Consider the following 13938-nt stretch of genomic DNA (forward strand, 5'->3'; position numbering starts at 1 on the left):
CTAACTCCGTAAACAAGGGTACCCTCATAGACGTCATCCTGACCAACTGGCCCTCCAAATACACCTCCGCTGTCTTCAACCAGGATCTCAGCGATCACTGCCTCATTGCCTGTATCCGCCACGGAGCCGCAGTCAAACGACCACCCCTCATCACTGTCAAATGCTCCCTAAAACACTTCTGTGAGCAGGCCTTTCTAATCGACCTGGCCCGGGTATCATGGAAGGACATTGACCTCATCCCGTCAGTTGAGGATGCCTGGTCACTCTTTAAAAGTAACTTCCTCACCATTTTAGATAAGCATGCTCCGTTCAAAAAATGCAGAAACAAGAACAGATACAGCCCTTGGTTCACCCCAGACCTGACTGCCCTCGACCAGCACAAAAACATCCTGTGGCGGACTGCAATAGCATCGAATAGTCCCCGCGATATGCAACTGTTCAGGGAAGTCAGGAACCAATACACGCAGTCAGTCAGGAAAGCTAAGGCCAGCTACTTCAGGCAGAAGTTTGCATCCTGTAGCTCCAACTCCAAAAAGTTCTGGGACACTGTGAAGTCCATGGAGAACAAGAGCACCTCCTCCCAGCTGCCCACTGCACTGAGGCTAGGTAACACGGTCACCACCGATAAATCCATGATTATTGAAAACTTCAATAAGCATTTCTCAACGGCTGGCCATGCCTTCCGCCTGGCTACTCCAACCTCGGCCAACAGCTCCGCCTCCCCCGCAGCTCCTCGCCCAAGCCTCTCCAGGTTCTCCTTTACCCAAATCCAGATAGCAGATGTTCTGAAAGAGCTGCAAAACCTGGACCCGTACAAATCAGCTGGGCTTGACAATCTGGACCCTCTATTTCTGAAACTATCCGCCGCCATTGTCGCAACCCCTATTACCAGCCTGTTCAACCTCTCTTTCATATCGTCTGAGATCCCCAAGGATTGGAAAGCTGCCGCAGTCATCCCCCTCTTCAAAGGGGGAGACACCCTGGACCCAAACTTTTACAGACCTATATCCATCCTGCCCTGCCTATCTAAGGTCTTCGAAAGCCAAGTCAACAAACAGGTCACTGACCATCTCGAATCCCACCGTACCTTCTCCGCTGTGCAATCCAGTTTCCGAGCCGGTCACGGGTCCACCACAGCCACACTCAAGGTACTAAACGATATCATAACCGCCAACGATAAAAGACAGTACTGTGCAGCCGTCTTCATCGACCTTGCCAAGGCCTTCGACTCTGTCAATCACCATATTCTTATCGGCAGACTCAGTAGCCTCGGTTTTTCGTATGACTGCCTTGCCTGGTTCACCAATTACTTTGCAGACAGAGTTCAGTGTGTCAAATCGGAGGGCATGCTGTCCGGTCCTCTGGCAGTCTCTATGGGGGTGCCACAGGGTTCAATTCTCGGGCCGACTCTTTTCTCTGTGTATATCAATGATGTTGCTCTTGCTGCGGGCGATTCCCTGATCCACCTCTACGCAGACGACACCATTCTATACATTTTCGGCCCGTCATTGGACACTGTGCTATCTAACCTCCAAATGAGCTTCAATGCTATACAACACTCCTTCCGTGGCCTCCAAATGCTCTTAAACGCTAGTAAAACCAAATGCATGGTTTTCAACCGATCGCTGCCTGCACCCGCATGCCCGACAAGCATCACCACCCTGGATGGTTCCGACCTTGAATATGTGGACATCTATAAGTACCTAGGTGTCTGGCTCGACTGCAAACCCTCCTTCCAGACTCATATCAAACCTCTCCAATCGAAAATCAAATCAAGAGTCGGCTTTCTATTCCGCAACGAAGCCTCCTTCACTCACGCCGCCAAGCTTACCCTAGTAAAACTGACTATCCTACCGATCCTCGACTTCGGCGATGTCATCTACAAAATGGCTTCCAACACTCTACTCAGCAAACTGGATGCAGTCTATCACAGTGCCATCCGTTTTGTCACTAAAGCACCTTATACCACCCACCACTGTGACTTGTATGCTCTAGTCGGCTGGCCCTCGCTACATATTCGCCGCCAGACCCACGTCATCTACAAGTCCATGCTAGGTAAAGCTCCGCCTTATCTCAGTTCACTGGTCACGATGGCAACACCCATCCGTAGCACGCGCTCCAGCAGGTATATCTCTCTGATCATCCCTAAAGCCAACACCTCATTTGGCCGCCTTTCGTTCCAGTACTCTGCTGCCTGTGACTGGAACGAATTGCAAAAATCGCTGAAGTTGGAGACTTTTATCTCCCTCACCAACTTCAAACATCAGCTATCTGAGCAGCTAATCGATCGCTGCTGCTGTACATAGTATATTGGTAAATAGCCCACCCATTTTCACCTACCTCATTCCCATACTGTTTTTATACTGTTTTTATTTATTTACTTTTCTGCTCTTTTGCACACCAATATATCTACCTGTACATGACCATCTGATCATTTATCACTCCAGTGCTAATCTGCAAAATTGTAATTATTCGCCTACCTCATGCCTTTTGCACACATTGTATATAGACTCCCCCTTTTTTTCTACTGTGTTATTGACTTGTTAATTGTTTACTCCATGTGTAACTCTGTGTTGTCTGTTCACACTGCTATGCTTTATCTTGGCCAGGTCGCAGTTGCAAATGAGAACTTGTTCTCAACTAGCCTACCTGGTTAAATAAAGGTGAAATAAATAAAAAATATAAAAAAATAAAAAAAATATATAAGTTATATTATAGTATATATAATATATAAGTTATATTATAGTATATATATTATATAAGTTATATTATAGTATATATTTTATATGCGTTATATTATAGTAAATATATTATATAGGCTATATTATATAAGTTATATGATAGTATACTGTATATATATTAAATAGGTTAGATTATATATATTATATAGGTTATATTATATAAGTTATATTATAGTATATAGATTTACATTATAGTGTATATATATATTATAGTATATATATTATATTATAGTATATAGGTTATATATATATATATATATTCTATAGGTTATATTATAGTATATATATTATATATAGTGTTGTAGACTAGTACAAACCAACAAACACTGACACACATGTCATCAACTACTTAAAAGCATTGCCCTCCTGAGTGGCACAGCGGTCTAAGGCACTGCATCGCGGTGCTAAAGGTGTCACTACAGATCCGGGTTCGATCCCAGGCTGATGCACAGCCGGCCGCACACAATTGGCCCAGCGTCGTCCGGGTTAGGAGATGGTTTTTCCTTGTACCATAGTGTGATGTCTCTATGAGACTGTGTTTAGTCTGATGTCTCTATGAGACTGTGTTTAGTCTGATGTCTCTATGAGACTGTGTTTAGTCTGATGTCTCTATGAGACTGTGTTTAGTCTGATGTCTCTATGAGACTGTGTTTAATCTGATGTCTCTATGAGACTGTATTTAGTCTGATGTCTGTGTTATGCGGTCTAGTTGGGATGATTGGTGGATGTGTGTGACATCTCCTTAGAGAGGGAGGCAGCTGGCAGATTGTAAATATAGAGTAACTCCCATTAAGCAACACCATTGGCCTAATTACTACACACCTCCCACCAGTATCTCTGCCCCTCTCCTCCTCCTCTTCTCCTCCTTTTCGTTTCTGCCCGTTCAGCAGGATAAGAGACCACTGGGAACCCCTCCGTATCCATGAAAACACACTACACACACCTAACATGTGTGTCTCTCTCACACACACACACACACACACACACACACACACACACACACACACACACACACACACACACACACACACACACACACACACACACACACACACACACACACACACAGGGGCAGACTGGCACCAGAATCAGCCATGGCGTTTCTAACACAGCGGCTCATGTTTTCCTTAAGACGGCAATTATTTGAGAAATTATTATTTTGCGCAAAAAAAAAACCAAGTCAGACAGGCCCAATGGGCAAAAAATGGACCAGCCCTTCTGGCATTTGCCCGAAATGCCAGATGGCCAGTCTGCTGCTACAGACACACACACTCACTCCTAAATGGAAGTCTCCTATCAACTTAGCTGCATGTGAAACACAGTACGGTGGGAATATGCCCCCATCTAGTTGACTGAGCCCAATGTTAATGTTTGATTTGATGGTGCCATGCAGCAGCTCTGTACAACGTCGATCCTGTTCATTATAAACTCTAATGGTTATATCAGTTTACCCAGGTGGTAATAATCAGGCTCTAATACGTGAGATGGGGGCGGTGGGATTGGTGGATGCTTGCTATAACCATCCGTATGATTGGTGGATAAGTGTTAAACATGCGTGTGATTGGTGGATGAGTACTGAACAGGAGTGTTTGTTTCTGTCCACAGGTGAGAAGCCCTACAAGTGCTCATGGGAGGGCTGTGAGTGGCGGTTCGCCCGGAGCGATGAGCTGACGAGACACTACCGCAAACACACGGGTGCAAAGCCTTTTAAGTGTGACCACTGTGACAGGTATGTCAAAACACAAGGGCATCACACACACACACACACAGACACACACGCACACACAGACACACACACGCACACACAGACACACGCACGCACACACAGACACACACACACACGCACACACAGACACACACACGCACACACGCACGCACACACAGACACACACACACACACACACACGCAGCAACACAAGCCTGTTAAGTGTATCGACTCTGAAGGTGAGGCATGCGTTACTCACGCTCAGTGTTTGGCAAGGCGGTTCCAGTACTTAACAGGCTGATGCAGCCAGCCCTAGTAAGCAACACTGTAGAACAGGGCATATAGTAGTGATGTTAAGTCCAGACCATAAAGATCAGAAAGCCACCCGTCATGTTGGGAGGACTTGAACGCCTTAAAAGAGGCCTAACAAAAAGACTACAAAAATTTACTTTACTAAGAAATTCATTTCAGGGTCCCGTCTAGATTCCAATGTGTTTGCTTTCTGCTCCCAGCTGTTTGATTTGTTTTGATAAGGATGTATTTTAGCCCACCAGGAGCTGGTCTTCCAGTCCTTAAGAAATGTATAAAAACAACAGAAGCGTAGTAAAAACACAAACAGAGATCCACTGTCCAACTGTTCAGAACCCTCAAGTTATACTGTTGTCTATAGGAGACTATATTACCATGACAACTGTTCAGAACCCTCAGGTTATACTGGTGTCTATAGGAGACTATATTACCATGACAACTGTTCAGAACCCTCAGGTTATACTGGTGTCTATAGGAGACTATATTACCATGACAACTGTTCAGAACCCTCAGGTTATACTGGTGTCTATAGGAGACTATATTACCATGACAACTGTTCAGAACCCTCAGGTTATACTGGTGTCTATAGGAGACTATATTACCATGACAACTGTTCAGAACCCTCAGGTTATACTGGTGTCTATAGGAGACTATATTACCATGACAACTGTTCAGAGCCCTCAGGTTATTCTTTTTTTATAGGAGACTATATTACCATGACAACGTGTGAGGAGCTTGGGGCACCAGTGTTTACCTCATCTTGTCTTAGCTGTACAGTAATACAGTATGTTGATGTTCACAACAACACCTCATCTGTGTGTCACCTCACCTCCCTGTCCTGTGTGTCCAACATCTCCATTCATCCAGACGTATGAGTCAGACAGGACCTGTGTGTCCAACATCTCCATTCATCCAGATGTATGAGTCAGACAGGACCTGTGTGTCCAACATCTCCATTCATCCAGATGTATAAGTCAGACAGGACCTGTGTGTCCAACATCTTCATTCATCCAGACGTATGAGTCAGACAGGACCTGTGTGTCCAACATCTCCATTCATCCAGATGTATGAGTCAGACAGGACCTGTGTGTCCAACATCTCCATTCATCCAGATGTATGAGTCAGACAGGGATCTGTGTGTCCAACATCTCCATTCATCCAGATGTAGGAGTCAGACAGGACCTGTGTGTCCAACATCTCCATTCATCCAGATGTATGAGTCAGACAGGACCTGTGTGTCCAACATCTCCATTCATCCAGATGTATGAGTCAGACAGGACCTGTGTGTCCAACATCTCCATTCATCCAGATGTATGAGTCAGACAGGACCTGTGTGTCTAACATCTCCATTCATCCAGACGTATGAGTCAGACAGGACCTGTGTGTCCAACATCTCCATTCATCCAGAGGTATGAGTCAGACAGGGACCTGTGTGTCCAACATCTCCATTCATCCAGATGTATGAGTCAGACAGGACCTGTGTGTCCAACATCTCCATTCATCCAGATGTAGGAGTCAGACAGGACCTGTGTGTCCAACATCTCCATTCATCCAGATGTATGAGTCAGACAGGACCTGTGTGTCTAACATCTCCATTCATCCAGATGTATGAGTCAGACAGCACCTGTGTGTCCAACATCTCCATTCATCCAGATGTATGAGTCAGACAGGACCTGTGTGTCCAACATCTCCATTCATCCAGATGTATGAGTCAGACAGGGACCTGTGTGTCTAACATCTCCATTCATCCAGATGTATGAGTCAGACAGGACCTGTGTGTCCAACATCTCCATTCATCCAGATGTATGAGTCAGACAGGGACCTGTGTGTCTAACATCTCCATTCATCCAGACGTATGAGTCAGACAGGACCTGTGTGTCCAACATCTCCATTCATCCAGAGGTATGAGTCAGACAGGGACCTGTGTGTCCAACATCTCCATTCATCCAGATGTATGAGTCAGACAGGACCTGTGTGTCCAACATCTCCATTCATCCAGATGTATGAGTCAGACAGGACCTGTGTGTCCAACATCTCCATTCATCCAGATGTATGAGTCAGACAGGGACCTGTGTGTCCAACATCTCCATTCATCCAGACGTATGAGTCAGACAGGACCTGTGTGTCCAACATCTCCATTCATCCAGATGTATGAGTCAGACAGGACCTGTGTGTCCAACATCTCCATTCATCCAGACGTAGGAGTCAGGCATAAATATTTCCCTATTTGTAGCAATGAGGAAAGTAAAGAAGAAAAAGTAATGAATATGATTGAATAAAATCTACATATTTAGTACATAATGTGATTTCATGTTTTATTCTGTTGACGTGGGTCTTGAACAAATATATGAGTCGAATTTCAATATGTTGTACTAATTTAGTTCTAATGTTGTTTGTGTTGCGTTTCTTATACAGGCAGACAGCTCAACTCATTGTGCCTTAATGGTAGAAGTAACGTTGTTTGTGTTGCGTTTCTTATACAGGCAGACAGCTCAACTCATTGTGCCTTAATGGTAGAAGAAACGTTGTTTGTGTTGCGTTTCTTATACAGGCAGACAGCTCAACTCATTGTGCCTTAATGGTAGAAGAAACGTTGTTTGTGTTGCGTTTCTTATACAGGCAGACAGCTCAACTCATTGTGCCTTAATGGTAGAAGTAACGTTGTTTGTGTTGCGTTTCTTATACAGGCAGACAGCTCAACTCATTGTGCCTTAATGGTAGAAGTAACGTTGTTTGTGTTGCGTTTCTTATACAGGCAGACAGCTCAACTCATTGTGCCTTAATGGTAGAAGTAACGTTGTTTGTGTTGCGTTTCTTATACAGGCAGACAGCTCAACTCATTGTGCCTTAATGGTAGAAGTAACGTTGTTTGTGTTGCGTTTCTTATACAGGCAGACAGCTCAACTCATTGTGCCTTAATGGTAGAAGTAACGTTGTTTGTGTTGCGTTTCTTATACAGGCAGACAGCTCAACTCATTGTGCCTTAATGGTAGAAGAAACGTTGTTTGTGTTGCATCTCCACCACTGGTTGAGCAGACCCATGTACAGATTCCATTCCTATTCAGAATGCAGCTGCAGTCATTACCAGCCCTGTTGAACATGTGGATTGAAATGTTCATTATGAATTACATGTTTAATTGCATGTGCATTAGAATTGCCTTGACGCACTAGCGGCTAGCTAACAGCAGCAGTTAGACTGTTGACTCAACAATAGTTCCTCCTACCATGGCAACAAGCTAACGACATCATTTCTGTCCGTTCTGCAGGTGTTTCTCACGGTCGGACCATTTGGCGCTACACATGAAAAGGCATATCTGAGGAGGTGGAGGGAGAAGAGGAGGAGAGCGAGAAGAGGAGAGGTGAAGATGGAGGTGAACGTCACGCCTGTCTCTGTTGTGTTGAAAAGGGTACTGAGAGAGAGAGTTCAATCAAAATCTTGGTTGCATCAGATCAAGGATCGGCTCAGCCTTGGGAGACATGGGAGAGCAAGACAAAACGGACAGGGTCTGTGGGGCTGCATTGGGCACGTAATCATGGTGTTTGTGTACAGACAGATAAACAGACAGTCTGGTAGAATGTTGTTCCCAAAGCAGCTCTGCCTCACCCGAGTCCTGGAAATCTGATACTGCCAGATTGTGATTCTGCCTGGAGACAGTAACACAATACCGGCTCCCGCTTCTGTCGTATAAAGAGTAAAAGAGTTGTCGTCCCATTTTCTGTTGCTCTTTCAAAGGTCATCTTAGTGTTTGGACAACTGCAAACAACCACAGGACAAGGCTACTTTGCGAAGCCAACCCAGTCAAACTCCTCTTGTAAGGAGTCAAAGGTCAACCGGAAGACATTGAACCAGTCCCTGGTCAGACAACTGATGACCACATTGAACTATAATATTCATACTCCTATTCTCCAGATGCAATCCTCTGTCTCCTCTCTGTCTCTTCTATGCCTCCTCTCTGTCCTCCTCCTCTGTCTCCTCTCTGCCTCCTCTCTGCCTCCTCTCTGTCTCTTCTATGCCTCCTCTCTGTCTCTTCTATGCCTCCTCTCTGTCTCCTCTCTGCCTCCTCTCTGCCTCCTCTCTGCCTCCTCTCTGTCTCATCTCTGTCTCCTCTCTGTCTCCTCTCTGTCTCCTCTCTGTCTCCTCTGCCTCCTCTCTGTCTCCTCTCTGCCTCCTCTCTGCCTCCTCTCTGCCTCCTCTCTGCCTCCTCTCTGCCTCCTCTCTGTCTCCTCTCTGTCTCTTCTCTGCCTCCTCTCTGCCTCCTCTCTGCCTCCTCTCTGCCTCTTCTCTGTCTCTTCTCTGCCTCCTCTCTGTCTCTTCTATGGCTCCTCTCTGCCTCCTCTCTGCCTCCTCTCTGCCTCCTCTCTGTCTCTTCTATGGCTCCTCTCTGCCTCCTCTCTGCCTCTTCTCTGTCTCTTCTATGCCTACTCTCTGTCTCCTCTCTGCCTCCTCTCTGTCTCCTCTGTCTCCTCTGCCTCCTCTCTGTCTCCTCTGCCTCCTCTCTGTCTCCTCTGCCTCCTCTCTGCCTCCTCTCTGCCTCCTCTCTGCCTCCTCTCTGCCTCCTCTCTGCCTCCTCTGTCTCCTCTGCCTCCTCTCTGTCTCCTCTGCCTCCTCTCTGTCTCCTCTGCCTCCTCTCTGCCTCCTCTCTGCCTCTTCTCTGTCTCTTCTCTGTCTCCTCTCTGTCTCCTCTCTGCCTCTTCTCTGCCTCCTCTCTGCCTCCTCTCTGCCTCCTCTCTGCCTCCTCTCTGCCTCCTCTCTGCCTCCTCTCTGTCTCTTCTCTGCCTCCTCTCTGTCTCCTCTCTGCCTCCTCTCTGCCTCCTCTCTGCCTCCTCTCTGTCTCCTCTCTGTCTCTTCTATGCCTCCTCTCTGCCTCCTCTCTGCCTCCTCTCTGCCTCCTCTCTGCCTACTCTCTGTCTCCTCTCTGCCTCCTCTCTGCCTCCTCTGTCTCCTCTGTCTCCTCTCTGTCTCCTCTGCCTCCTCTCTGCCTCCTCTCTGCCTCCTCTCTGCCTCCTCTCTGCCTCCTCTCTGTCTCCTCTCTGTCTCCCCTCTGCCTCCTCTCTGCCTCCTCTCTGTCTCCTCTCTGTCTCCTCTGCCTCCTCTCTGTCTCCTCTGCCTCCTCTCTGCCTCCTGTCTGCCTCCTCTCTGCCTCTTCTCTGTCTCTTCTCTGCCTCCTCTCTGCCTCTTCTCTGTCTCTTCTCTGTCTCCTCTCTGCCTCCTCTCTGCCTCTTCTCTGTCTCTTCTCTGTCTCCTCTCTGTCTCCTCTCTGCCTCTTCTATGCCTCCTCTCTGCCTCCTCTCTGCCTCCTCTCTGTCTCCTCTCTGCCTCCTCTCTGTCTTCTCTCTGCCTCCTCTCTGCCTCCTCTCTGCCTCCTCTCTGCCTCTCTGTCTCCTCTCTGCCTCCTCTCTGTCTCCTCTCTGCCTCCTCTCTGGCCTCCTCTCTGGCCTCCTCTCTGTCTCCTCTCTGTCTCCTCTCTGTCTCCTCTCTGCCTCCTCTCTGCCTCCTCTCTGGCCTCCTCTCTGGCCTCCTCTCTGTCTCCTCTCTGAGTTCCCCTCCACAGCTGCGCAGCGACACTTTTGAAACTTTTGTAAAAAATGTAATTTGTAAACCCTTCGGTCTTGAACTGGAAAGTCTTGAAACTCACCAAACGTTGGCTTGGACACATACTGTTCTAGTGTGGACTGCCATATGCACACGTGAAAGACAAGTAGCAAAACAGCTACTGAAGCACAGACTGCAAAGGATATCGTAAATGATGTGTACAGGTTACTTAATTTATTTTCTAAAATCTCTTCCCTTTTCCTATATGTTTTGCTGAGAACAGTTCATTTCGGAGCGCACAGATCCTGAACATCAAAGTACCAAGCCTATGTACTCTTCAACATGCTTGAAATGACACATTGGTCTATGAAAGTACTTGGCCAACCCCCCTACAGAACTACGGAGGGCAACTACCAGACAAAAGACAGAGTCAAAAGCATACAGACAGAGACTTTGTCGGGCCCTCACATTTCTAACAGAATTCTGCTCATGTCTACAGTTCATTTCAATAGGCCGAGATGCTTCTACTCAAGGTGGGATGTGGGAAATGTATTTTATGTGGAGGGAGGATTCTTCTTCTTACGGTTAAAGGTGTTTTGTAGGGTGAGTGAGTCATTGTGATTGTACTGTTGTCTGTCTGCATGGCATTAGCACCCAGAAAGGTCAGTGGGATTGTTGTGCAGTCATATCGGTGGTACTGGTAAGCACAAGCCAGGCAGTGGGATTCACTTTCATTCCTCTTCTCTTCATTATTATCATCACCGTCATCTTTCCTCACCCTGAACTATGTAAGAATTGGAAGGTGCAGAAACGCACACATCACTTGGCGAGAAGACAGACAAACATTAGCTCACTGTTGACATTTTTTTGCTAGCCCCTTGCCAATTGCCATATAGACATCTGCTCCGTTAGCTGTTAGCATCAACCAGCGCTAGCCCTTCAGAGCTGCCACTGAATTGGCTGACATTGGCCAATGGGAGGGCACGTCGACAGCAGGGTCATCGAGGTAATGGGGAGTGAATTCTGCTCCCTTAGCAGTGCTGGTCAGCGCCAGTCAGCCCTCTAACGGGACTCAATGGAGTGAGACTTCCCAACTCCTCTCCTCTCCACTCCTCTCCTCCTTTCTCCATGGAGTGAGACTTCCCAACTACTCTAGTTTGCCAGAAAGTATCAGCCTCCTGTCCTGCTACTCGCAAACTCCAGGGTCATGTTCAGTAGGGGGGAAATTAATGTGTGAAACAAGCTACCGCATGGACGTTTTAAAACCTTTTGCTACAGTGGTCCTGGATGAACACAACCCAGACCTCCAGGCCCATCTAGATTAACTGTGCACAAACACACGCAGGGAGGTTGAATGCATTGCACACGACATCTCAATGATTTGTATAAACTACTAGGAAGACACCAAAAGAGGAACCTGGTAATAATGTTCTGTGTATATCAAACCTTTACCACACTCTCCCTTGAGGCCTACTGTCTAATATCCATGTGTCTGATTGGTTCCAATAAACCAGCATGAAAGACCAAAAAATGCACAGACAACGGTGGTTGATCAGAATCAAAACCCGTTTTATTATAGGAAACACAGAAAGAAACAAGCAACAGGTTTTAGAGTAGTTGGGACTGTGATTGTTTCCTCTATTGGCAGCTCGCTGTGTTCAGACCTTTCAGTATTCTAGGGTGAAACCGTCAAGACAACAACTTAACTAAATGGGCTCATGTAAGTTTTCTCTGTAAATGCTAGCTACCAGTTGATTACTGAGATGTTGATTGTGATATAATCTTTATCTTTATTTTTATCGTACAACAAGATTCACTGTTGGCTTTTCCAAAGCAGAGTCAAAATGAAGCTTCATTCTGGCCTGCCGAGTGGCGCTGCAAGAGTTGTTACTACAGACCCGGGTTCGTTCCCAGGCTGTGCCACATCTGGCTGTGCCCGGGAGTCTCATAGGACAGTGCACAATTGGCTCAGCATCGCCCGGTTTAGGGGAGGGTTTGGTTTAGGGGAGGGTTTGGCCGGGGGAGCTTTACTTGGCTCATCGTGCTCTGACGGTCCAGATGCCTGCAGGCTGACCCTGGTCACCAGTTGAATGGTGTTTCCTCCGACACATTGTTGCGGATGTTAAGGAGCGCGGTTAGGCGGGTCATGTTTCGGAGGACACAAGACTCCACCTTTGCCTCCCGAGCCTGTTGGGAAGATGCAGCGATGAGATGATATCAAAATTGTAGAGAAAAAATAATGAAAAATAAATTTGAAAAATAATGAATCACCTCACATTCAGTCGGTATAATTCAGCACTACAATTTATGACATTTAAAAGTGACAGAAAGACAGGCATTTGGATTGTCTTACAGTTGTGGGTAGAAATACACTGCATCTTGATGTACTGTATGACAGGTGTTTGCTGTGCACTCGGTCCTCATCTTCAAGCCCCCTCCCATGTCAGCTGTCTGACCACCACATGAACTTTGGATGTCACGTCCCAAATTCGTCTCCCTGAAACATCATTATGCACACACCAGTGTTGATGTATTTCCTGTTTCCAGTTTCCTGTCAGAGACTCATCATGTTTCCTGTTTGTGATCAGACACATCAGTAAGTTAGTAAAAACATTCAAAGAACCACAGAAACAGAGAACATTTCACATTTACTTTGTGTCTGCAGTCGACACGTCATTTTTACTTGTCTTTGTGCATCAGAACTTGGTTATACAACAATGGCTTTCACTGCTTAGTGTGGGAGTAAATCACTGCTTAGTGTGGGAGTAAATCACTGCTTAGTGTGGGAGTAAATCACTGCTTTGTGTGGGAGTAAATCACTGCTTTGTGTGGGAGTAAATCACTGCTTTGTGTGGGAGTAAATCACTGCTTTGTGTGGGAGTAAATCACTGCTTTGTGTGGGAGTAAATGACTGCTTTGTGTGGGAGTAAATCACTGCTTTGTGTGGGAGTAAATCACTGCTTTGTGTGGGAGTAAATCATTGCTTTGTGTGGGAGTAAATCACTGCTTTGTGTGGGAGTAAATCACTGCTTTGTGTGGGAGTAAATCACTGCTTTGTGTGGGAGTAAATCACTGCTTTGTGTGGGAGTAAATCACTGCTTTGTGTGGGAGTAAATGAAAATGTATTGTACACCATCCTTAGTGAAACAGCACCTTTTTCTACCAGCGCCCCCTCCCATATTCCCAACTGTACTCCCTTTCTCACTCCTTTTCTTTGCTGTACAAAGTGTTTGCAAAATTATTATTTGTATGATGTTAGTATGACAATGTTCTTTATTATGGAAAAAGGAAAGATTTATTTTTGTTACTGGTTTGTTTCATAATTCTTTTTTAAATTGGTATTGTAATATCTCTATGCAAGAACTGTTGAGTGAATCATTTGTATTTAAGAATGTAATATGTGTAATAAATAGTAGAATCACACTGGCCAGTGGTCTCTCTTTTCTTGGCCAGTCCCTGTAAATACATTGGGGATTAATTTTTTCATAGAAGAAAGGTTGCACCCTATTGGAGTCATGTCTAACCGGGACATCAGGAGGGATCAGCCAATCGAGAAGAAGAAAATGTACTGTCACAGACGTCATAATGGCACAGATACAACGATGAATCTTCTCTCTATGCTCACACCTTGGCGGCCATTTTGGTTCCTC

The 13938-nt window shown here is 46.0% G+C and overlaps 1 protein-coding gene across 2 annotated transcripts in view; it reads left to right on the plus strand.

Moving 5' to 3' along the window:
• Positions 1-13711, plus strand: part of LOC124008765 (Krueppel-like factor 7) — a 59911-nt gene extending 46200 nt beyond the window's left edge. Inside the window, exons 3-5 of one of the 2 annotated variants that reach the window (XM_046320298.1) lie at positions 4347-4470; positions 8022-8126; positions 10572-13711. In XM_046320298.1, coding sequence (XP_046176254.1) covers positions 4347-4470; positions 8022-8073 — 176 coding nt within the window. In that variant the 3' untranslated portion in view covers positions 8074-8126; positions 10572-13711. Of the gene's footprint in view, positions 1-4346; positions 4471-8021; positions 8738-10571 lie in introns of those variants that run through there. The other variant, XM_046320299.1, reaches the window with a different exon arrangement.
• The last annotated feature ends 227 nt before the right edge of the window (positions 13712-13938 follow it).

This window comes from Oncorhynchus gorbuscha, linkage group LG21, assembly GCF_021184085.1.
Source record: "Oncorhynchus gorbuscha isolate QuinsamMale2020 ecotype Even-year linkage group LG21, OgorEven_v1.0, whole genome shotgun sequence".
Classification (NCBI taxonomy): domain Eukaryota; kingdom Metazoa; phylum Chordata; class Actinopteri; order Salmoniformes; family Salmonidae; genus Oncorhynchus; species Oncorhynchus gorbuscha.